The sequence below is a fragment of the Notolepis coatsorum genome (genome assembly GCF_963971535.1).
Source record: "Notolepis coatsorum genome assembly, chromosome: 6".
NCBI lineage: Eukaryota > Metazoa > Chordata > Actinopteri > Aulopiformes > Paralepididae > Notolepis > Notolepis coatsorum.
This window is the reverse complement of record NC_140170.1, coordinates 140,376,172-140,400,705: the sequence shown is the minus strand read 5'-3', so window position 1 is coordinate 140,400,705 and position 24,534 is coordinate 140,376,172. Positions and strand designations below refer to the sequence as shown.

Below are 24,534 nucleotides of genomic sequence, written 5' to 3'. Positions count from 1 at the left end.
TGGGCAATGGGTCCAGCTGCAGCACCGGAGTGCAAGCGATGTGATGTAATTGGCAGACTCGACTGTCAATCAATGGTCTACCTGACACGCAAACTCAAACAATGTCTCTGTACTGGAGTTGTGATTGATTGATTGATTGAAAACTTTATTAACAGATTGCAGAATGGGTACAATACAGTACAGCTCAATACACACAATTGTTAAGGGGATGCAGACCAGAGAAAGACTTTCGTCTTGTTTACATCAGGGTCCCCCATTTCAATTAATCAGGAAAGTGTACAGTAGGAAAGTGTACATTATTTCAATAGGCAACCCTGAAAGGATTATTTTTCTAGAAGAGCAACACAGCCAAAACAGACAGTGGAGCTGTTTGCAGATAGCAAGCATTTTGACTTATTGCGTGGTGGCGATGTCTCGCAGATAATACAACTACAAGTATGATTATATAATATATATTTTATTTAAAAATAAATTGTATATATAAAATATATATTGGCAGGTAAGAATTATGCTTGGCGGGTAGACTCTTCCCATCTACCCGCCACTGGCCGGTGAGTCAAAAAGTTAATTTCGCTCCCTGTGTACACATACCCGTCAGGGTTTCAGTTAGAAAAAATTGTTGCCGGCCTCAGTGTCCGGTAGATTTCAATCTACCGGTCAAATGAGAGAAATTCCGGTCAGAGTTTATTGAGCTTAAAAACAATTGATAGGCAAAAGAATGACAACAAAACAAAAGAATGACATCATCAAGGCATGTAGATTTATAATAGTTTTACTTAAAACTAGGCTACTTTTGCGTATAGTCATTATATTCCAAATAAAATAAGTCCCGAGACTCCGTGCTGCTGCCGACTTTAAATCAAATAGGTGTCTGTGGGCAGTCGCCCGACATTAATAAACAGCAGTCTGTTATAATCACATTTTTATGAGCTAACGAATTCCGTTATATTGGACATTTGTATTAATTATATCAAGCGAAGAACTGAGAAATTTGGCAGAGAGAGACGGCAACATTATCGTGGGTTTGCGTGACGACTCTCTCTCTCCACCTCCCAATGACTTATTTGCGAGAGTATGTCGATGCAGAGCAGCAGATTCAGCTGTTTTCTGGCTCTTTTCTGGCTCTATCTGGGGACCGCTCAGCAGCGCCCCCCACCCAACAGCTGAATTGCCAATGGCTGAATTGGAGTACTGCACTGTGCCGCTGCTGCTCCGGCTCTGCAGCTGCACATGCATTCGCAAAGCACCAGCACTAAGCTCTTGCTGACAACGTCGTTGTCATTATTAGAAGCAACGATGAAACAAATGTAATGATTGTTTCGTTCATCGCATAGGCTATTTAATTTTAGCCTATTTTAATACAATTCAAATAATCAAATTGTGCTTAGAGGGAATTATTTTCACCGGACATTAAGACCGGAGAGATTAAATATGTCGGACTTCAACAGATTTTGCCGGTCAAATACCGGTAATTACCGGCTAACGGAAACGCTGATACCCGTCCCCTTGAGAGGGGAGTGGGTGAGTTTGAGATGGATACCGCATGGTTCTAGATACTGAGTTGGTTTGCGATGATGTTTCATAATCATCCAGTACCTTGAGTTTGGCCGTTGATACAGCCATGTCTGTGTCAAAGTCAAGTTTATCCTTTTCAGCCTTTAATTCAGCCCTGGCTTTAGCCTCCTGCAGACTTAATTCAGCTTGTAATTTAGCCTCTGTTAGCTTGGCTTTAGCCTTTTTTAGATTTAATTTAGCCTCTAATTCAGCTTCCTTTAGGCTTAGAGTTTGTCTGGCTGAAAGTGCAGTGGCACGTGCCTGAAGGATGTGTCAGTGTCAGCCCTTCGACGGGAGGCAGATAACCTGGATGAATGGCTTCCACATGATCTTGATGATTTTGATGATGATTTTGATGGGGCCCTGGAAACGCTATCCTCTGGGCCTACTGTAGCCTGAAGGTCCGTTTCCAGCTTATCTTGAGTCTCAACTGGAGACTTTTGGACCACAGACTCAATTAGACTTGGAGCTTGAGTTTGCTTTTTCTTATACTCCTCCATCAACCAATCTTCAATCTCGTTAACCCATGTATTGAATCCATCTATTTTTGGTTTATACCATTGTGTTTCATCATCTCCACCATCAGCATCCTGTAAGTACAACTGTACAGACTCATTTGCGATCTTAAAATCACTGAGTGCCTTATTGAACAATGCCATGTACGTTTTTACTCCTTCTTCATCCTTTGATATCACCATCTGTTTAATCTCATTTTGTTTGCGGGTGCATGCTGCAAGCCTCCCTTTACGTGATGCTCTTAATTGTCTCAGTTAAATTTTCGCGACCGTCAAATCCATGTTATCCGTTTCAGAAACTGACATCTTGCTTATATTTATCTGCCAATTCTTAACACAACTTTATAATTATTTTATATTCCACAGCGCTGTGTGCGCACGCAACGTACGTAGTAGTCTGTATTTCATTGATAAATTCTACTCACGAACGTTCCATTGATGTCCTCGGGAATCGGGATGATTCACTGGCTGTGATGCCGTGGTTGATCGATTCCTTCCTTCCTTCCTTCCTGGTTCCCTCTTGTCATTTATTGAAGCGCGCCTCTAGCCTGGGTGGCTTCAACAACCTGACGAGTCCTCTTGTCACTTTATTGAAGCGCGCCTCTCCATGGGTGGCTTCAACAACAGCGAATTTTCTGACTTAATGTAGCGGCCTCTGCCAGGGTCCGCTTCTAGTGGTAGTCGGGGACGTGATTCCGTACGTGCTCCATCCAAATAATAGTCTCCACACCTTGAGTTCCGTTATGAGATACCACAGATATCCGATTTATTTAGAATATATATGGGTTACATGGGAGAGGTGATCAAAGCGATCCTATTGTTCCTATAATGGTTCAAAGACTATCTAAAACGTTCTAAAGCGGTCAGAAAATTATATGCTTTCCCCGTGGCTACACCACCCAGCTGATTCCTATCACCCATTTATGATCTCCGCCGCGCTGTGGCTGGCTCGCCTGACAGGTGATTCACCCACAGTACAACAGAGTCCATTCAATTGGTTACACAGATAATCGTAATATTCCCATAAATCATATCCTTCTATTGGTAATAATAATACTAATACTAATAATAATAATAATAATAATAATAATAATAATAATAATAATAATAACAAACACTCATATGGCCCTTACACAAATACTCTCGATAATCTAGCGTTTATTTGAAAACGATTCATAAATCAGCCGGAAAATGACAACGTGTTTTGTGTATTGCAGTAATAAATGGCTATTTTCACGGAATTTCTCTGAAATTACTAAACTCTCCGAAACTATACTCGTATTCAAAACGGTATAAAACGGAAATGTACTGATGAAAAAAACAATCCGTAATGAGCGCATAATGTTTATATATATCTATGGTGTAGTGGGGCTCCGTCGTCTCGAGTCTACTACACTTAGTAAGTAACTTACTCTCATGCTTGCTCGCACACACACACACATGCTCTCTCTCGTGCGTTCTCTCACACACACTAGCTTTCTCATGCTCGCATTCCAACTCCGCTGATAGTTGTGTTTCTGTTATGTTTTTCGTGCGCGTCATCGATCGGTTTTCGCAATCGGCGAGTAGGAAGCATTATAGGAATTCCCCAATCTCATATTTATACTGATTATCGGCCGATACCGATCGGGCATCCCTACTAATTTATGTGCAATCGTTAAATTTCAGCTCTGTGTAGAGAAATGCACTGATGCTAACAACCGCCTTACTGCGCGAGTATATGACGACACTGTTGACACCACGTATCTGTGACACATTCGCCCCATAACAACACTAGTAGTTTCGGGGGGCCTACCACCCCCCCTGAAAAATATCCTAGGGGAAACACTTTTTTTTAAATGTGAAATTGCTTATGCTGTATTATCTCAGATGGGACCTTCCTGGATAAATACAGAATACATAAAGTAAAATCAAATTAAAGTCAGATTCATTCATCGTCTAATGTCTATGGACCATGGTGGACCTTGGTTGGTGGTGGGGCTACCCAGTTGTTTCCATTTCTTGGAACAATGATTTGGTATTTCACTTTAATTTCACTTTCATACATTTTTTTGTCCTGTTCATGGTAATTCACAGTAATGCACAGTTCAATAAGTGTTTCGTAATCAAAGCACATCTCAATTTGTACATTCCACGAGAGAGCAGGGAGAAGAAAATCTTATTTTGCCTGCTCCTTACTCAAAACAAGAAATAAACAATAGAAATACATGGTCTGTCATTTACAATTATTTAACTTACAATAACATGAGAATAAAAAATAAAGATGGTAGAAACTGTTACCCCTCAACTTCATAAAGTCTAATTGTTCTTTCTTTATACATTTTCTTGAATAGAAAGATATTTATACAACTCTTTAAATCGAATTCCACAGTTTTACACCACTTATTGAAACATCATGCTTTAGTAATCTGTGCATACTGGTGCTTAAAATAAAATGCCCTTCTACGGTTCTTGTCCTCAGAGCTAAAAACAAACAACTTCTACAAGCTTTCTGGCAAAATACTCTTTTGACAAATGTCTCTGTTTCCTCAGCCTCTGTGCCACTCACTGGGAGCAGTGGGCAGAGATCCAGGAGGAGTCCTCTACAGACACTTTACGACAGTGACCAGGTCAGTCCTCTACAGACACTTTATGACAGTGACCAGGTCAGTCCTCTACACACTTTACGACAGTGACCAGGTCAGTCCTCTACAGACACTTTACGACAGTGACCAGGTCAGTCCTCTACAGACACTTTACGACAGTGACCAGGTCAGTCCTCTACAGACACTTTACCACAGTGACCAGGTCAGTCCTCTACAGACACTTTACCACAGTGACCAGGTCAGTCAGTCAGTTCAATCAAAGTCTGTCTCTGATTGAATCCTACAGATGAAGAACCATGTCTGTTTTTAAGTTTTCAGATGAACAGTGTTTTCAAACCAACTAGTTTAAAGATGGGGTGTAAACAATCAGTCTAATTCAGTGGAGGCTGATTACTTTTGGGCAGGGGAGGAAACTAACTTTTTGGCTTACCAGCCAACTGGCGAGTATCTGATTTTTTTTACCAGACAAACTGATTTTTTACCAGCCAAAAAAAATCGCTAATTGTGATAATTACTTCTTTGTATGTCTTTGTCTAAATTGATTTTCAATCATAGTAAAAATCACACTGTGTCTCTACTCTTTAAAATATTTATTAGCATAAAACATTAATAACAGTCTCTACTCTTCACAATATTAGCATACAACATGTATTAATCACACTGTCTCTACTCTTCAAAATATTAGGATATTGTAGTGGCTACTGGGACATAATTCACGGCATCCTAGCCTTAGGTGGTGTTTACTGTGTGTAGTGGCTACTGGGACATAATTCACGGCATCCTAGCCTTAGGTGGTGTTTACTACATCTCCCGTGATCCTTAGCGGGGGATGACGTAGTTAAAGTGAGACGAATGAAAGATGAATGGCAGTGTTGTTGTGCGACAGTAGAGTGCGTATTAAAATAGTATTATTGCATCGGAACACGACTCCGTTTTCACTATTATTACCTGCATTCCTACATTGGTGACCCTGACGTTTCTCCTGGACGTATTTCGGAGATTACATTGAACATGCCTGATGAACAACAGAACGCAGATCGCAGCACTTTGAACGCTGTTTCACTCAAGCTGCCGGAGTTTTGGGAGCGGAGCGCCAACGCTTGGTTTGCACAGGCTAAAGCCCAATTCGCTCTCAGGGACATTACAGCGGACGCCACAAAGTACTACTATGTGGTAGCAGCCCTGACGAACTCAACTGCGGCGAGAGTGGTGAGTTTGCTGGAAAACCCACCTACACACGACAAATATGTGGCTATAAAAACACACCTGAAGGAGGCCAGCTTCTCTCTCTACCTGGATTGGGTGACTCAAAGCCCTCTGAACTGATGGATCACATGTTAGCTCTGCTGGGTGACCATGGGCCATGTTTTCTATTTAAGGAGCTTTTCTTGCAACAGCTGCCAGACTATGTGCGTTTACCTATGGCTAATTCCATCAAAACTGACTTTCACCAGCTAGCTAGGGAAGCAGATGTATTTTTCTCAGCTGGGAAGAGGTGTGTGGCAGCATCAGCCTACACCGTTGATGAGCAGGGGTTCCAGCCACTCTCTATCTCTGCCGCGGCTATGCCCCGCCGGGTGAGGCCGTCAGGGTTGTGTTTTTACCACGCAAAGTTTGGGAACAAAGCTAAAAAGTGTTTGCCACCTTGTAACTACGGGGGTCGGGAAACGCACTGGCTGCCACTCATTAGCAGCCGTGAGTGTTGGCCATCCTGTAGGCTTGCTGTACGTCACCGACTCACTCTCCGGCCGCCGTTTTTTATGTGACACGGGTGCCCAGGTGAGCGTGTTGCCGGCGTCCACTCAGGATTTTCACTCAGCGAGACGGGCCCTGCCCTTGAAGCTGCCAATGGCAGTGCGATCCCTACATTTGGCAAACGCACCGTGGCATTGTGTTTTGCTGACCAGCGTTTCAGCTGGGATTTTGTGTTGGCCAAGGTGTCTACTCCCCTCCTAGGCGCTGACTTTCTCTGCGCCAACAGTCTCTTGGTAGACGTGGGGAATCGCCGGCTCGTCAATGCTGATACTTTTGGCTCCTTAGCATGTGAGCGCAGTGACACGGCCACAATGACACTGTCCAGCGCCGTCGCGCCCACTGATGATTTCTCCCGCCTCCTGTTGGACCCTCTCTGCGCCACCCCCCTTCCCCCTGTCTCCGGCTGTCCCTGAGCAACGACCGGAGTGTTGAATGTCCCGTGACTAAGACGGGGAGGACGTGACCCTCTTGCGCCGCCCCTGTGCCTCAAATAGATCCGCTATCAACTCTATCTTTAATCTTTCAAAATGTTCAGTTGCTATCGCTATTAGCTCTATCTTTAATTTTTCAAAATGTACAGTTGCTATTGCATGCACTCATCTGTGTTTCACCACACACATGAGTGCATGCTTACCAACTGTCCGTCTGCAACACTACTATCACCGACATCTAAGAAGGGAGATCCCCCCTTGAACGGCCCTTCTAAGGTTTCTCTCCTCCACATTGCCTGTGGACCTTTTTTTCCCTATTGTTAGGTTTTAGTGAGTTTTTCCTTACCTTCGCGTGGGGTATGTCTGGGAGTGCTTGCATTCTTTCATTTATTTGCATTCATCTAAAAAATGTTTGGACCCTATGGTGTTCTTGTTCTGTTCTTGACTTATTGTTATGTTGTCTTCTTGACTTGTTTAAAGAAGACCTGTACGGCCCATGGGGACATTAACGTGTGTTGTTGGGCCCTATAAATAAATTTGATTTGATTTGATTTGATCTCCACGGAGGGCCCGCCAGTACATGCTAGGGCTCGTCGTCTCGACCCACACAAGCTCACCATCGCTAGGAATGAGTTTGCCTCCATGGAGGCACTGGGCATCGTTCGTCGGTCCGACAGTCCTTGGGCCTCGCCTCTCCATCTCGTTCCAAAGGCCAACGGCGGCTGGCGTCCGTGTGGCGACTACCGGCGCCTTAACGACGCCACTACACCTGATCGTTACCCGGTTCCACACATACAAGATTTTTCAGCCCACCTGGCTGGAGCGTCTGTTTTTTCAAAGGTGGATCTGGTGAGAGGATACCACCAGGTGCCGGTTAGCCCTCAGGACATCCCCAAGACGGCAGTTATAACCCCATTCGGGCTCTTTGAATTTTTGAGGATGCCTTTTGGCCTCAAAAATGCGGCTCAGACCTTTCAGAGGTTAATGGACGCCATGCTGCGCAACCTGTCTTTCGTGTTCGTCTACCTAGACGATATCCTGGTAGCCAGCACGTCCAAGGCGGAACACCTAACACACCTCCGACTCCTCTTCAGTCGCCTCAGAGAGCATGGATTAATCATCAACCCAGCAAAGTGTCAGTTTGGTCTGCCTGCCATGGACTTCCTTGGCCACCACATCACTACTGCTGGAGCGGTCCCATTACCAGTAAAGGTGGAAGCGGTGCTGCGGCTCCCACGCCCTACCACGGTTAGGGCCTTGCAGGAGTTCCTGGGGATGGTGAATTTCTACCATCGGTTCATCCCTCAGGCTGCCCACCTAATGCACCCCCTGTATGGGGCTCTCAAGGGCAAGACTCCCAAGCATGCCATCGCCTGGTCCGACGACATGTCAAAGGCGTTCTCGGATACCAAGGAGGCCCTTGCGAGTGCAACCATGCTGACGCACCCCGTGCCTGAGGCTCCCGTGGCATTGACAACTGATGCCTCGGATTATGCCGTTGGAGGCGTATATGAACAGTTGGTCGAGGGCATTTGGCAACCCCTGGCGTTCTTCAGCCGACAGCTCCGTTCCAGCGAACAGAAGTACAGCACCTTTGACCGTGAGCTCCTCGCCCTGTACTTGGCGGTCAGGCATTTCCGTTTCCTGCTGGAGGCTCGCCCTTTCACTGTTTTTGTAGACCACAAACCATTAATTTTTGCTATGTCGAAGGTGTCTGAACCGTGGTCTGCCAGGCAACAGCGCCATCTGGCTTTCATCTCTGAGTTCACCACTGACATCCAGCATGTGGCGGGGAAGGACAACCCCGTGGCTGACTGCCTCTCGCGGGCCGCCATTGGTGCTGTCCACCTGGGAATTGATTACGCCCGTATGGCTGCGGATCAGGTTTCAGACCCAGACATCCAGGCATGCAGGACGGCGGTTACTGGCCTCCAGTTGGCGGACGTCCCCTTCGTTGATGATGGCACGACGCTGCTATGTGATATATCTATGGCGCAGCCAAGGCCAGTTGTTCCACGGGCATGGAGACGACAAGTTTTCGACGCTATCCATGGCCTCTCGCACCCGGGCAGGAAACCATCACAGCGCCTAATGGCAGCAAAATTCGTCTGGCCCAGGATGAAGGTTGACATTGGAGGTTGGGTCAAGACCTGCATGGCATGCCAACGCGCGAAGGTCCATCGACATGTTAAAGCCCCGTTGGAGCGGTTTGATGTGCCTGAGAGGCGTTTTGACCACATCAACGTGGATCTGGTGGGACCCCTTCCTCCCTCCAGGGGGTACACTCACCTTCTGACGATGGTGGACAGGACCACCCGTTGGCCGGAGGCTGTCCCACTCACTGCGACTACTACAGCTGACGTGGCTCGCGCGTTCATGGGTACCTGGGTCACCCGGTTCGGTGTTCCCTCTGATCTGTCCTCTGACCGAGGGGCCCAATTCACTTCCGCGTTATGGACTTCCATTACTCAGTGTGTTTCAGTAGAAGATTATACCTCAGCTGCTCTTACTGTAAACAAAGGTGTTCCACAAGGTTCTATTTTGGCCCCTGTCTTATTTTCCATCTTTATAAATGAACTAGGAAATGGGATAAACCCAGCACGTTTTCATTTATACGCCGATGATACAGTTGTTTACACAGTGGCTTCCTCTTTAACTCAGGCCATAGAGCTTCTACAGGATGCTTTTAATACACTACAACACTCCTTGCTAAGGCTAAGACTGGTCCTTAATGCAAAAAAGACCAAGTACATGACCTTCTCTCGCTCTCGAGCTAATACAGCTGTCCCCCCGATTCTGACACTGGAAGGGACATGCCTTGACAAAGTAGCATCCTATAAATATCTGGGCATATGGATTGATGAAAAGATGGCCTTTGATGTTCATATTGGGAACCTACTGAGAAAACTTAGACCTAAACTGGGCTTTTTCTTCCGGTTAAAGAAATGTTTCCCGTCTGAAGCCAGGAAGAGGATTGTGCAGAGTTCCTTTCTGCCTGTATTAGACTATGGCGATGTAATCTATATGCATGCTCCTTCCTCCCTGCTTAAAAAGCTGGATTCTGCGTACCATACTGCCATACGTTTTGTAACAGGTGCAGGCTCTCGCACCCACCACTGCACTTTGTATCAGTCATTAGGATGGTCCTCTCTGTACCAAAGAAGACAATCACACATGTTGATTTTTATCCTTAAGTCATTGCTAGGTAAGCTGCCCTTATATATCTCCAGACTTCTGTCCTTTTATACTTGCTTTTTTAATACCAGACGAGCAGCAAATGGGATGCTGTTAAATGTTCCTTTGATGCAGTCAGAGCTTGGTAAAGCTGCATTCTCCCACTATGCTCCCTTTTTATGGAATACGCTGCAAGTGAAACTTTGTCTACAGGCACTTCCTACTGTGAATGCTTTTAAAGGTATGCTACGATTAGCCCTTTATGAAACATGTAACTGTTTTACCTGATGCTATTGTTGATGTGATTATGCTCCTTGCCACTGCACAAATGACCCTCTGTATTTATATTTGAATTGTATGTTTTTTGTTTAATGCCCTGTTTTATGTTGAAACTTGTTGTGTGCTGTGTTGGTCAGGACTCCCTGGAAGAAGAGATCTTGTATCTCAATGGGACATTCCTGGATAAATAAAGGATAAATAAAATAAATAAAAATAAAAAAATTACCCAGCAGTTGGGTGTCTCCCTCCACTGCACTACGGCTTACCATCCACAGGCCAATGGCCTGTGTGAACGTTTTCACCGGTCGATGAAAGCTGCTCTCAAGGCCGATCTCCGAGGCGACACCTGGGTCGACAGACTTCCTTGGGTGATGCTGGGGCTCCGTACTGCACCTAAGGAGGACCTTCTTTCATCTTCAGCTGAGCTGGTATACGGCCAACCCCTCCGTGTCCCAGGGGATTTTCTTCCCTGTGTTACGGCCTCCTGGTCAGCACTGGAACAGCGGGATGCTCTGCTGGACAAGGCCAAGGCTTTCTTGCCCATCCCCACCTCGTGCCACGGCGTTCCAAGGGTGCGTGTCCCGCCTGATCTGCAAGCAGCGGGGTACGTGTTTATCCGCTGCGACGCCCATTGAGGCCCCCTACAGCCACCCTACGATGGTCCTTACCGGGTTGTGAAGGCAGGCGATAAGACCTTCGTCGTTGACATGGGGGGGAGGGAAGAACGGATCTCGGTGGATCGCCTGAAGCCTGCTCACCTGGATTTGGACCGCCCCATTGAGTTGGCCCAACCGCCCCGCCGCGGTCGGCCCCCTGGTAGGGCAGTCCCGACGCCTACTCTAGCTACGGCGGACCCCCGGACCTGCCGTCCGAGGCCTGTTCAGGGCCAGCCTACTGCTTTACCACTGCCTCGGGTTCCTGTGCCTGCCCAGGGGTACCGGAGTCGTTTTGGGCGGGTCGTCAGAGCCCCTGGACGTTTTTTGGGGCCAGTTCTTGTGAATTCTGGGGGGACGTGTGTAGTGGCTACTGGGACATAATTCACGGCATCCTAGCCTTAGGTGGTGTTTACTGTGTGTAGTGGCTACTGGGACATAATTCACGGCATCCTAGCCTTAGGTGGTGTTTACTACATCTCCCGTGATCCTTAGCGGGGGATGACATAGTTAAAGTGAGACGAATGAAAGATGAATGGCAGTGTTGTTGTGCGACAGTAGAGTGCGTATTAAAATAGTATTATTGCATCGGAACACGACTCCGTTTTCACTATTATTACCTGCATTCCTACAATATCACATATTAACATGAAAGAGGGAACTATTCTGGACTGGGTTGGGCTGAACTAGGCAGTGAAAGATGCTGGGCTGGACTGGACTAGGTTGGACTGGTCTAGGTTGGACTGAGTTGGGCAGTGAAAGAACCAAGCATTTCACTGTAATGTAATAGCTAAATAAAACAACTTGACTTGTTACATTTGCACTCTGGTTGTATGCCAAATGTATTCTGGTAAGTAAGTAAGTAAGTAAGTAAGTAAGTATTTATAAAGCACCTTTCATACATGTCATGTAGCTCAAAGTGCTGTACACAAACATAGGCTATAACGATAAAAGCAATAAAGTCACAGTGATCAGTGATCAGTTAAGATCAATGTTTAAAAATAATAATAATAATAATAATAATAATAATAATAATAATAATAATAATAATGTTGTACTGTACTTGTGCTGTAAGATGACAATACATTGGAACCGAATCGACAATGCTAGGGGTTCAGCAGGTGTATTCTGAATGCCAAGTATGACAACATCACTGTTGTGAAGGGCATATGGGCGATTGATTGATTGATTGATTGAGTGGTGATATGGGGGGAAACCCGGTAATAATAAAATGTCACTCGGCTGCATTTAAGCAAAGCCGCTCAGTATAGTCCACTATGTTGAACGCGCGTTATGGTAGCTTGTTACATGCTAGGTAGCTAGCCGGCTAATGCTGGTTGACTTGTCATTCTCATCCGACTCGAGACGCGTCGCGTGCTGTTGTTCGCCCCCATGTCAGACCGCACTGATATCCGAAAGCGACGACTCTACATGCAATTATTTTCATCCACTGATGTGTTTTTGTCTAAGTTTGTCTACGTTGTCAAGCCGGTGGCAGGAGTCTGTAGGTCCGCGCGCAGTGATCTGTCCACTTCCCCTAGATGGGCGGCATCTTCTAGAAAATGAGTGTTCATTGGAGGAGCTTAGAGCGCATCTGTACAACGATGATGTTCATTGGTTATGGTTGGATTGAGGCGCAAATGGGAGGAATCAAGGGGGGAGTCAGAGTTCGGCTTGTGCCAGTGAGCGAATCAGCAGATTGCAGAATGATTTTTTTGTTTTGTAATTACTAGTACTCGCCAGACTGGCGAGTGCTCTTCATGAATTACTCGCCAAACGTAAAAAATACTCGCATTTGGCGAGTAAAGTGGCCTAATTTCCTCCCCTGCTTTTGGGTGATGTATCACATTCACACTCCCAAGCAGGGAGCGAAATTAACTTTTTGACTCACCGGCCAGTGGCGGGTAGATGGGAAGAATCTACCCGCCAAGCAGATTTCTTACCTGCCAACTTTTTTTTGATACAAAAAAAATTTATTATTATTTTATATAATTTTTTTTTAATAAAATATATATATTATATAATCATACTTGTAGTTGTATTATCTGCGAGACATCGCCACCTCGCTGTCTGCAAACAGCTCCACTGTCTGTGTGTATACTCGAGTGGCCTCCAGCTCCAGCAAGGATTCTCCGGCGCTACAGCTGGGCCCTAAACTCTTACGTTCAGCATGAAAGGATTCTCCTGCGCTGCACCTGGACCCTAGTCAGCAGCCCGCATGCTGATGCGATGTAACTGGACACTTGCTGCAGCAGTTGTTGATGTCGGGACCTATCAGTAGCTAGCCAGCTGGATAACGTTACACAATGCCTCATGTATTAAACTAAAAGTGAATAGTTGACTGGGTCATTTTGTAACAGTAGCTAACATCAGCTCACGGAGGTCTCTCTGACTAGACTAACGTCAGTCACGGTGACTGTGTGTTTGCAGCATACAGAAACAGGTAGGGGAGGTTTAGGAGCAGCAATGCGCTGCGTGTCTGTGCTCAGACAGCGAGTGAGAACTCCGCTCAGAATTTTATCATGATTTTCGGTTTTCACATGACCATTTGATTGGCCGCCACACGGCGGGCAGACCTCATAGGGGGAGGCGCCAAACGTATAAACTGAGTGCAAATGGCGGGTGGCGCTCTCTAGTTTCGCCCCCTGCTCCCAAGTGATTTGGATTGACTTTAAAAATCCTCTGGGGTGTGCAACGTCACCCTCTTTAATGGGCTCTAGTTGGCCATGCTACTACAGAGTTAGAGGTATCAAATTAAACTATAGATTGCAGGGAAATGTAGGTGCCAGATATGTCATGCTAGCTTGCCGGGAAGGGGCTAAATATTTCCCCAAGCTAGATTTTCACAGAGGACAATTTGGCATGGGCAGTTTCAAAGGGGTATCTGAATGAATATGACCTCACCTCTCACCTACTGTATGACAGTGTTCTTTTTGTTTTGTTAGTTTGTTTTTATAAACTTGACCTCACTGTATACAATGACATATTCTGACCTCTAAGATAATCACAGCCTCATGAATCTTTACAACCACAAACTAAAGACCAAGCCCATTCAGACGCTGCATGGCTTGCCTAGGTATATTCATATAAATTTGGGTTTCAGAGAAAATGTTTGCCATCCAATTACTGGGTTATAACTATGCACTTCTTCATTGTTTTTATGCTGTCTTTTGGAGGGATTGTTTTCTACCTTTATCTTAATTTTTTAATTCTCAACATTTGTTTGATATTACACCAAAGCAACACCATTACACCAACTTATTTGACATAATTGATCATGGAGATGGTCATTATCGGTAAATAATGATGTCCCAAGACCCTATACACTCAATATTCTCACAAGTTGAATGCTGTAGGTGATTCTTTCAGTTTTTTTGGTGGTTCCATCCACACAACATAGTCTACACACTAGTGTCACAATACCAGAATCTTTACTTTATTGGTATCTCGATACCGATTCTAAAATGATACCACGGCAAAAACCTAAAATATCAGAAAACGTAATGGAATATATTAGATGACAGAACATGGAAAATTCTTTATACAATTATTTAATTAATTATAATTCAAATTATAATAAATATTTTTACGCTGTTGAAACGTCCATTTGTTATTATGTGTAATCTCTCCACACTATTAGTGCTTGTGGCAGCACAGGTGATACAATTATATTAAAAAAAGATGATATATATACTAGGGATGGGACTTTCTAGCAAAAGTGCTATTCGAAAATTCGTGTTTCATAATAACCAATATTCGAATATTTTTTTTATTTTTTTATCAGCTGACCGACAATAAATCAAAATGACACCATTCACCATCGTAGCCTATAATAACAGCATTGCATTGGCCTATCAACCGGCTTTAACCCTTTAATCGCCAATGACGTGTTTAGACGTCATTCCTCGCCATGCGTAATCTGCCAATGACGTCGTACAGCGTCTTTGAGATCAATATTTCTAAAAATCTGTCATGGCAATCATATTTCACCCACAGAGACTTGACTGGTGCTGTAGAGCTCCTCTCAACTCTCCAACGGTGCAAGACCGCCATCTGGTGGCCGATCGGCGAGGTGCCAAAACCGGAAGTGAGCGGCCGGAAGTGGTGCTCACCCATATTTCAGGGACTCCAGCTTGATACACTGGATAGCGATCCGTTGCCAATAACTCGATAAAAAACATGATTTGGACGTATATAGTATTATACAACCTGGAACTGAACCAACAAGATCGACATCCCATAATAACGATCTTTTTGCTCCAGTAGCATCCCCCATCGCTACGAGGAAGCTGCAGTGAGTTTCAGCGTGTTTGATTATTATTGTCCATACAAACTGCTCTTATCTATGTATCACCCATACTACATAAATGATTTAACGTCGGCCACAGACTTATAACCCCCCCCCCCCCCTCCGGTCACCAGCAGATGATGAGGCATGGTCAATCAGAACCATGCCAGTTCGTTGTGAAGTTTAGACCTCAGAGAGGGTAAAGTACAAAAAAAAGGTACCGTTGGGTACCGGTATCGATACCCATGTAAAAGGAAACATTTCCAGGCTCGGTGTCCCGAGCAGACCCACTGTGTAGGCCAGATGCAAGACGCATTTTACAATAAACCTCTGTTGGGCTGGTAAAAATGTTTTATCACAAATTTTTATCGCAATAGCAATATCTGTAAAAAAGAATGTAATAAAAAATCGCAATTTTTTTTTCCCGAAATCGTGCAGCCCTAACGTACACGGATATTTCTAAAAATGCATTTTCACCCATCCAGAAATTCCTGTTCATAGCAATGTTTAAAACAATTTATTTTAATTATTAATTCATTAATAATAATTCATTAATTAATTATTTTTAATCTCTCAGTCCACAACAAAGACGAAAATAATGCACATTATGAACTGACCTGATGGCAGACTGCAGGGATCTCTCCATGTTCCTGAATAACCTGATGGTAGGCTGCAGGGATCTCTCCATGGTCCTGATTGACCTGATGGGAGGCTGCATGGATCTCTCCATGGTCCTGATTGCAGAGAAAGTACTTTTTAAATCTGTATACATCGTGTGGATTGGGTCATTGGTCATGATGTTAAAGGTCCCCTGTCTTATAAATTGCCTTTTTCAGTGTTTAGCATTGTCTTCTAGCAATGGGGGTTTGTATCAATGGGGTCTGTGTCTCTAATTCTCATTTTGGCGGATTGCTCCAATTCAGTTGAGACAATATCCTCCCCCAGTGAACTAAGCCATTCTGATTTGACTCGCTCCCTGATGTCAGTAGGTGCTGCTGATCTGCATAACTAACTCTATGGTTGTAGCGCAACGATTTATTTTTATTTTTATGAAACTACTGTATATTTGTATGTCTCTAAATGTTTTGATGAATTGAAAATGGAGGACCCTTATGTAAAAAAGCCGAAAGTCTTTTTCTGGTCTTCATCCTCCAGTCTTAGCACTGTTGTTGTATTGAGCTGTACTGTATTGTACCCATTCTGCAATCTGTTAATAAAGTTTTCAATCAATCAGACAAATGTATAGAAAAGCTTTTATTATAACCATATAACAAAAAATGATATTGTTTATGAAAATGTTTTAGCCCTATGCTTGACTATTATTTTAGGCATGGCAACAAATAAAATAATAATAATAAAATGAATAAATAAAATATTAAATAAATAAATAGGCTACACGTCTCTCTTTTTGTGTTACAAATTGTGCTCACAGATATGAACATAGGCCTCTTTACTTACTTAAAAAAGGAAACATCAAGAAATATGTTTATGGTATTCCATCATGCCATGTGTGTTTTTTATATATTTTATAATGCTCATGATTATTGCTGAAGTCTGAGTCATACAATAACCTAACAGACTAACTTGACTAAAAAGACTAAAAAGTGTATGAGTTTTAAGAGTTTAAGAGACAGCACTCACTGTATCTCTCTCAAACAAAGCTCCATGTTCTCCAGTAATCTGAGTTTGCAATGCATGTGTCGTGCGCAAACCGAACGCGGAAGTGCAACTCCGTTAGCGAAAATATACACGCATCAGGCGTAACAGAACAATTTGGATTGACAGTCGATTCTGCCAATTACGTCACATCGCTTGCACCCACCTCCTGCTGTTCTTACCACCAATCGGCAAGCGCTTATTCGTTTTTTACTTCCGGGAAGTCCGCCATTGATTTACACACGCAAGCGAACCACAACAAACTTACTGTAGCTAATAAAGTTTCGGCCCATACCGATACCCGACCGATATATCGGTGCACCCCTAATAATAAATCAAATCAAATCAAATTTATTTATAAGGCCCGACAACACACGTTAATGTCCCCATGGGCCGTACAGGTCTTCTTTAAACAAGTCAAGAAGAAAACATAGGGGAGCTCCCGTAGCTCACCGCGTATCTCGGCGCTATTTCGGCGTCGGGGACAACCGTGCTCGTCACGGATCTGGGGTACACGAGTTCGATTCCCGGACCCGCCGTAGTGTCTTCCCCTACTCTACATCCTATTCAACCTGTTTCTGTCGGTCATGCTTGACCAGAAAAAGCGATAAACGCTAAAAAATGAAGTAAAAAAATAAATAAAATAAAAACATAACAATAAGTCAAGAACAGAACAAGAACACCATAAGGTCCAAAAATTTTTAGATAAATGCAAATAAATGAAAGAATGCAAGCACTCCCAGACATACCCCACGCGAAGGTAAGGAAAAACTCACTAAAACCTAACAATAGGGAAAAATGCTCCACAGGCAGTGTGGAGGAGAGAAATCTTAGAAGGGCCATTCAAGGGGGGATCTCCCTTCTTAGATGTCGGTGATAGTAGTGTTGCAGACTAGCAGTTGGTAAGCATGCACTCAAGTGTGTAGTGAAACACAGATGAGTGCATGCAATAGCAACTGAACATTTTGAAAGATTAAAGATAGAGCTAATAGCGATAGCAACTGAACATTTTGAAAGATTGAAGATAGAGCTGATAGCAGATCTATTTGAGGCACAGGGGCGGCGCAAAGAGGGTCACGTCCTCCCCGTCTTAGTCACGGGACATTCAACACTCCGGTCATTGCTCAGGGACAGCCGGAGACAGAGAGATAGGGGGCGGCGCAGAGAGGGTCGCGAACTCCCCGACATCATTGCGGGACGTCCGGCACTCCGGTCACCACTACGAGACCTGGGACAGGCGTTAGACAGCTCAAGTGATTGTAGTGGGCGGACATAGCAATAGATACAAGTGGTAAGCATATATGTGAATGGAGTAGATATATGAAGTAAGCATATTATGTGAATAGAATAGAAGTACTTAACCCAGCAATGAAACCGCGGTGACTGTTAATCTGTTAACAGTCTGTTAATCAGTTGACGGGACCGCGGACAGACGACGGTAAATAACTGATCCAAGGCCTCAGTGGTGCATGTAGAGCAGTCACTGCAATCTTGGCCAAGACCCCGAGGCATCCATCACCTTAGTCGGCGCTAGGAGACGGGCACTCAGAGAGATGGGGAGGGAAGAGGAGGGGGGGAGGGGAGGGAGGGGGGGGGGAAGGGGGGGGGGGGGAGTTAGAGAGTTACCATGTTTGTGGTGCTGCAAAAGAGCAGACATGTAGTACCCTGTAGTGCCATGTAGTACCATGTAGTGCCATGTAGTACCCTGTAGTACCCTGTAGTGCCATGTAGTACCATGTAGTACCATGTAGTACCCTGTAGTGCCATGTAATACCCTGTAGTGCCATGTAGTACCCTGTAGTACCCTGTAGTACCCTGTAGTACCATGTAGTACCCTGTAGTACCCTGTAGTGCCATGTAGTACCATGTAGTACCCTGTACCCTAACTAAACTAGACAGATTAATCTAAAGGTCAGTCCCCGACCAGGTGAGATGCTTGAGAACATGCCGTCTCTCTCTCTCAGTGCGTGAGTGAGGCTGGTGCTTGAGAACATGCCGTCTCTCTCTCTCAGTGCGTGCGGGAGGCTGGTGCTTGAGAACATGCGGTCTCTCTCTCTCAGTGCGTGAGGGAGGCTGGTGCTTGAGAACATGCTGTCTCTCTCTCTCAGTGAGTGAGTGAGGCTGGTGCTTGAGAACATGCTGTCTCTCTCTCAGTGCGTGAGTGAGGCTGGTGCTTGATAACATGCTGTCTCTTGGAGCGAGAGCTTCTCCTTCTTAATTTAGCCTCAGCTGATTCTTAGCACTGGCGGCAAACAGGACATGGTCTAGACCTCGCTCATTCACTTGTTAACATCTCACGTGTTCACTTTATCTAACATTTTGAAAATACTTGTCCAGAGAATTTAGAAACTGACTTATATGGCTCTTATTGTCAGCCAAGCCTTTAATCTTCACAACATATCTGCACTAACAGTCTGAACTGAGGAGGATGCCCTGCCTCCACACCCTTCATTTACTTACTTACTATTTAAAATCATTTTTATGCACCAAGCACTTGTCACTCTGTGTGAACATGTTCTATATTTATCTATATAATTGAATGATAACTGTAGCAAATGAGCTGCCTGTTGTGCTATTTTGGTATAAAAACCACGACACATGACAAGGATACTGTGAACTGTCTCTTCAGTAAACTGTAAAGTAGCTTGTTTAACCAGCTGGCGTAACAGCTCACAGTCCATGTTGGTTTCACAGAGTAATGGTAACAAGGAACCTTTTATTCTAAAACCCAAACACAGGGAGCGAAATAAACTTTTTGACTCACCGGCCAGTGGCGGGTAGATGGGAAGAATCTACCCGCCAAGCATATTTCTTACCTGCCAACTTGTTTTTGATAAAAAAAAATGTATTATTATTTTATATACATTTCTTTTTTAATAAAATATATATATTATATAATCATACTTGTGATTGTGTTATCTGCGAGACATCGCCACCTCGCTGTCTGCAAACAGCTCCACTGTCGAGTGGCCTCCAGCTCCAGCAAGGATTCTCCGGCGCTGCAGCTGGACCCTAAACGCTACATTCAGCATGCAAAAGGATTCTCCTGAGCTACAACTGGACCCTATTCAGCAGCCCTCACTCATGCGATGTAAGCCAGGGACTCGAATACACATGTTGTTGTAGGACATTGATGTCAGGAGCTATCTGTAGCTACTGCTGGATGGCGTTGGGACCAGCGTTTCCGTTAGCCGGTAATTACCGGTATTTGACCGGCAAAATCTGTTGAAGTCCGACATATTTAATCTCTCTGGTCTTAATGTCCGGTGAAAATAATGCCCTCTAAGCACAATTTGATAATTTGAATTGTATTAAAATAGGCAAAAATTAAATAGCCTATGCGATGAACGAAACAATCATTACATTTGTTTCATCGTTGCTTCACCAAGCAGGTATAATAATGTTGTCAGCGAGAGCTTAGTGCTGGGTTTTGCGAGTGCATGTGTAGCTGCAGAGCCGGAGCAGCAGCGGCACAGTGCAGTACTCCAATTCAGCCATTGGCAATTCAGCTGTTGGGTGGGGGGCGCTGTTGAGCGGTCCCCAGATAGAGCCAAAAAACAGCTGAATCTGCTGCTCTGCAGCGCCATACTCTTTGTAAATAAGTCGTTGCGAGGTGGAGAGAGTCATCACGCAAACCCACGATAATGTTGCCGTCTCTCTCTGCCAAATTTCTCAGTTCTTCGCTTGATATAATTAATACAAATGTCCAATATAACGGAATTCGTTAGCTCATAAAAATGTGATTATAACAGACTGCTGTTTATAAAATGTCGGGCGACTGCCCACAGACACCTATTTGATTTAAAGTCGGCAGCAGCACGGAGTCTCGGGACTTATTTTATTTGGAATATAATGATTGTATACGCAAAAGTAGCCTAGTTTTAAGTTAAAATATTATAAATCTACATGCCTTGAGGATGTCAATTATTTTTAAGCTCAATAAACTCTGACCGGAATTTCTCTCATTTGACCGGTAGATTTAAATCTACCGGACCCTGAGACCGGCAACAATTTTTTCTAACGGAAACCCTGGTTGGGACAACGCCTCAGTGAACTATTTAGTTTACTGCAACATTTCGTAGTGACTAGTGAGCTACCTAGCCAACGGAGGTATTATGCACTGGACTATTGCTGGAGCATTTGTTGATGTCGGGAGCTATCCGTAGCTAGCCGGCTGGATAACGTTACACAATGCCTCATGTATTAAACTAAGTGAATAGTTGACTGGGTCATTTTGTAACGGTAGCTAACGTTATCTCACGAAGGTCCCACACTGACTAGACTAACGTCACGGTGACTGTCGGAGGCAATAGCCTCTGTTTACATGCAGGCATACAGAAACAGGTGGGGAGGTGTAGGAGCAGCAGCAGCAGTGCACGGTGCGCTGCATGTCTGTGCTGAGACAGCGAGTGAGAACTCCGCTAAAGAATTGGATCATGATTTTCGGTTTTCACATGACTATTTGATTGCCCGCCACACGGCGGTCAGACCTCTCAGTGGGAGGCGCCAAACGTAAAAACTGAGCGCCAATGGCGGGTGGCGCTCTCTAGTTTCGGTCCCTGTATACACATTGTGTGTGATTCATGAAGAAAGATAACAGATCATGGTCTATTTAACATATTCTTGTTTTTAGAAGAGTGGAAAAAGTTATTTAAAAACAATTGTGAGATTCTCTTAACAAACAAAATAGCCTAAACCAGAATCATGTCACATCCCTATTCTGTTACTTCATTAAGTGAGATTCTTTGTTCTTGGCTCTTCGGCCTAGCAGCAGAATCAGTGATAGGGTAGGTCTGGCTATTTTAACAAACACTGCATATGTGTAGTGTGTAGGGATGGGTACCGAATTCGGTACTTTTGAGGTACCGAACCGAAACACGTCGGTACTACCGAGTATCGATTCAAGTGAGATACCAAAAAAATAAAAAATGTACTTTATTTATTTTTTTACTTTTTATTTTCTTTTGCTTTTTTATTTTCATGTCAACGTACACACGCACAATATATGCTTACCTAGGATTTGACTTGATTCAACAACAAAGCAGTCGGAGCAATGGCAAGCCGAAAACGGTCGAAATTGTAGTTATTTGAAGTTTGGATAATTTTTTTCACCACTGAGGTAGGTAAATAAAAAAATTTGAGACTAAAGTACAGAAAAAAGGTACCGTTGGGTACCGGTATCGATTCACAGGTACCGGTACCGTATCGGTTCAAATGTGAAAGGTACCCATCCCTAGTAGTGTGTGTAAATCAGTAGTGTGTGCAAACCAGTATTATGCAAATCAGTAGTGTTTGCAAATCAGTAGTGTGTGCAAATCAGTAGTGTGTGCAAATAAATCACTAGTGTGTGCAAATCAGTAGCAGAGATAGTGATACAATAACACTGTATTACTCCAGTCACAGGCCAGTAGCTTTCCTCTAGTGCAGGGGTCTCAAACTCAATTTACCTGGGGGCCGCTGGAGGTAGAGTCTGGGTGAGGCTGGGCCGCATCAAATATTCCACACAAAAAGGGGTTCAAGTATAAAAAAATTTATTTCATGGAAATGTATGGTTGAAACATGCAAACGTTCAAACGCACACACACTAATAAGCATTGGAGGCTTTTAACCAGGGCCAGACTGGGGAAATCATTCAGGCCAGGAAATATAGTGCGAAATATAGCCCCAGTCAGGCCACTTTTTAAGCGGGGGTCCCCCACCAGGAGATTTTGTGTTACAAAGACTTAATTTCCTGCATTCTGGTGCAGGAATTGTTTTATTTGTACCCTTTAAATGGCCCTAAAATACCCTAAAAAAATGGTTTTTATTTTATTTTTATTTTATTTTTAAATCATCTGGGGGCCGCAAAATATCATCCAGCGGGCCGCAAGTTTGAGACCCCTGCAGTGTTATTTGTTCATGAGTCTTGACAGCCTGGGGAAAATAACTGTTGAGGAGTCTGTTGTTCCGGTCCTTGAGGCTGTGGTACCATTTGCCGGGTGGCAACAGCTGAAACGGTTTGTGGTTGGGGTGGCTGGGGTTCTTAAAGGGGCACTTCACAAAAAAACAATGCTGATTTATTTTGTACATAATCTCATACACATCCAAACACTCTTTAACCATTTTGCACACATTTTGAATATGGCCACCAGTGATGTCACCAGAATCCTTGTGTTGTGTTAAAGGTCCCGTGTCTTATAAATGGCCTTTTCCAGTGTTTAGCATTGTTTCCTAGCAATGGGGGTTTATATCAATGGGGTCTGTTTCTCTAATTCTCATTTTGGCTCAACAGTCTAGTCTCGAGTTCACAAGATCCTCCCTCACTCAACTAAGCCGTTCTGATTTGACTGTTTTGCTGACGTGAATAAGGCACTGGTTGTAGTCACCGCCCACAATCAACAATTCGCTCAACAACAGAGCGAGTTGATTTACTTCCTCAAACGGGTTGACGTGCGCGGGTGCCGACAGAGAGAATCAACAATTCGCTCAACAACGGAGCAGTGGGAATAATGCGGAAGCGGTCTCCCTGTCCCTGACTCTCCCTCTCTCTCTCCCTATCTCTCTCAACCTGCATTTTACACACAATCGCAGTTGAGCCACTCACAGCGCACAGTGTATCCTCTCTCTCTCTCTCTCTCTCTCTTTTTGCGACCAAAACTCAGAGCTGTGCGACTGGATGTTTTCCCTTGTCGCACTGGTGCTTCCAGCAGGTCTGTCTGTCTGTGTGTATGTGTGTGTGTTTAGCGTCTTTTTCTCCGTCGCCATGTGCGTTCAAAAAAAATAAAAAAAAGTCTCTGCCTTTGATTGGCTATAACACATGCATTATGCAAAGACCAGCCCAGATCTGCCTCTGATTGGCTCTGATCATCACCCTGCCATTATTATTCGCTGAATGACGGGATAAAGAAAAAAGCCATGTGAGCATCAATTTTCCGAATTGAAACGATTAAAAAAGCACAGCGTCTCATACTGGTTTCATAATACAACGTTTCCGAATGGACGTTTGGATTAAACAAAGTGTATGCAGTGATGCTTTCCCAGCGGAACACAAGCTGCTTAATGTTACACAGGTAAGTCATGCACGTTAATTAAGCTATGTAACGTTAGAGCGCAGCCCTTTTGCTTTAGCTAACGTTAAGATAGCAGGAGCCGTCGGCCAACAAAGCTGTTTCAACAAATGTATTCACAAAATGGATTATCATTCAAACGTTATTCAAGCCTCCCATGACCAGTAAGTAGTTACTACTACTCAACCGCAGAAATGTGCGCTATGTGCCTAAACTTTGCTAGTCAAGACTCGACAGTACGCTGGGTTGAGGCGCGGACGGAAGTGGCCATTTTTCAAAATAAAATACCCGAAAGACTATTAGTATAGGGAGGTGTAGTGGTTCCTTCCTGGTCTATAGGGAGGTGTAGTGGTTACTTCCTGGTCTATAGGGAGGTGTAGTGGTTACTTCCTGGTCTATTGGGAGGTGTAGTGGTTACATGATTGCTGTTTCCGGCCGGTCCATCATCTTGAAAACACAATGTATTTGCCCATTGCCCATTTCTAAATCGTCTCGTTTAAAACAAATAAAGCATCAACATTTGCGTGGTGTACCTTTCTGTGCGTATTCATCCACAATCTATAGCTCAACATGAAAATATTCGCAATTAATTGTAAAA

At 44.2% G+C, this 24,534-nt stretch overlaps 1 protein-coding gene across 1 annotated transcript in view; it reads left to right on the top strand.

The window, feature by feature from the left end:
• Positions 1–24,534, top strand: part of LOC311231235 (carbohydrate sulfotransferase 11-like) — a 120,887-nt gene that overhangs the window by 63,199 nt on the left and 33,154 nt on the right. The window contains exon 2 of the mRNA XM_084317781.1: positions 4,602–4,678. Within this exon, the coding sequence (XP_084173907.1) occupies positions 4,602–4,678 (77 nt within the window). The remainder of the gene's footprint in view (positions 1–4,601; positions 4,679–24,534) is intronic.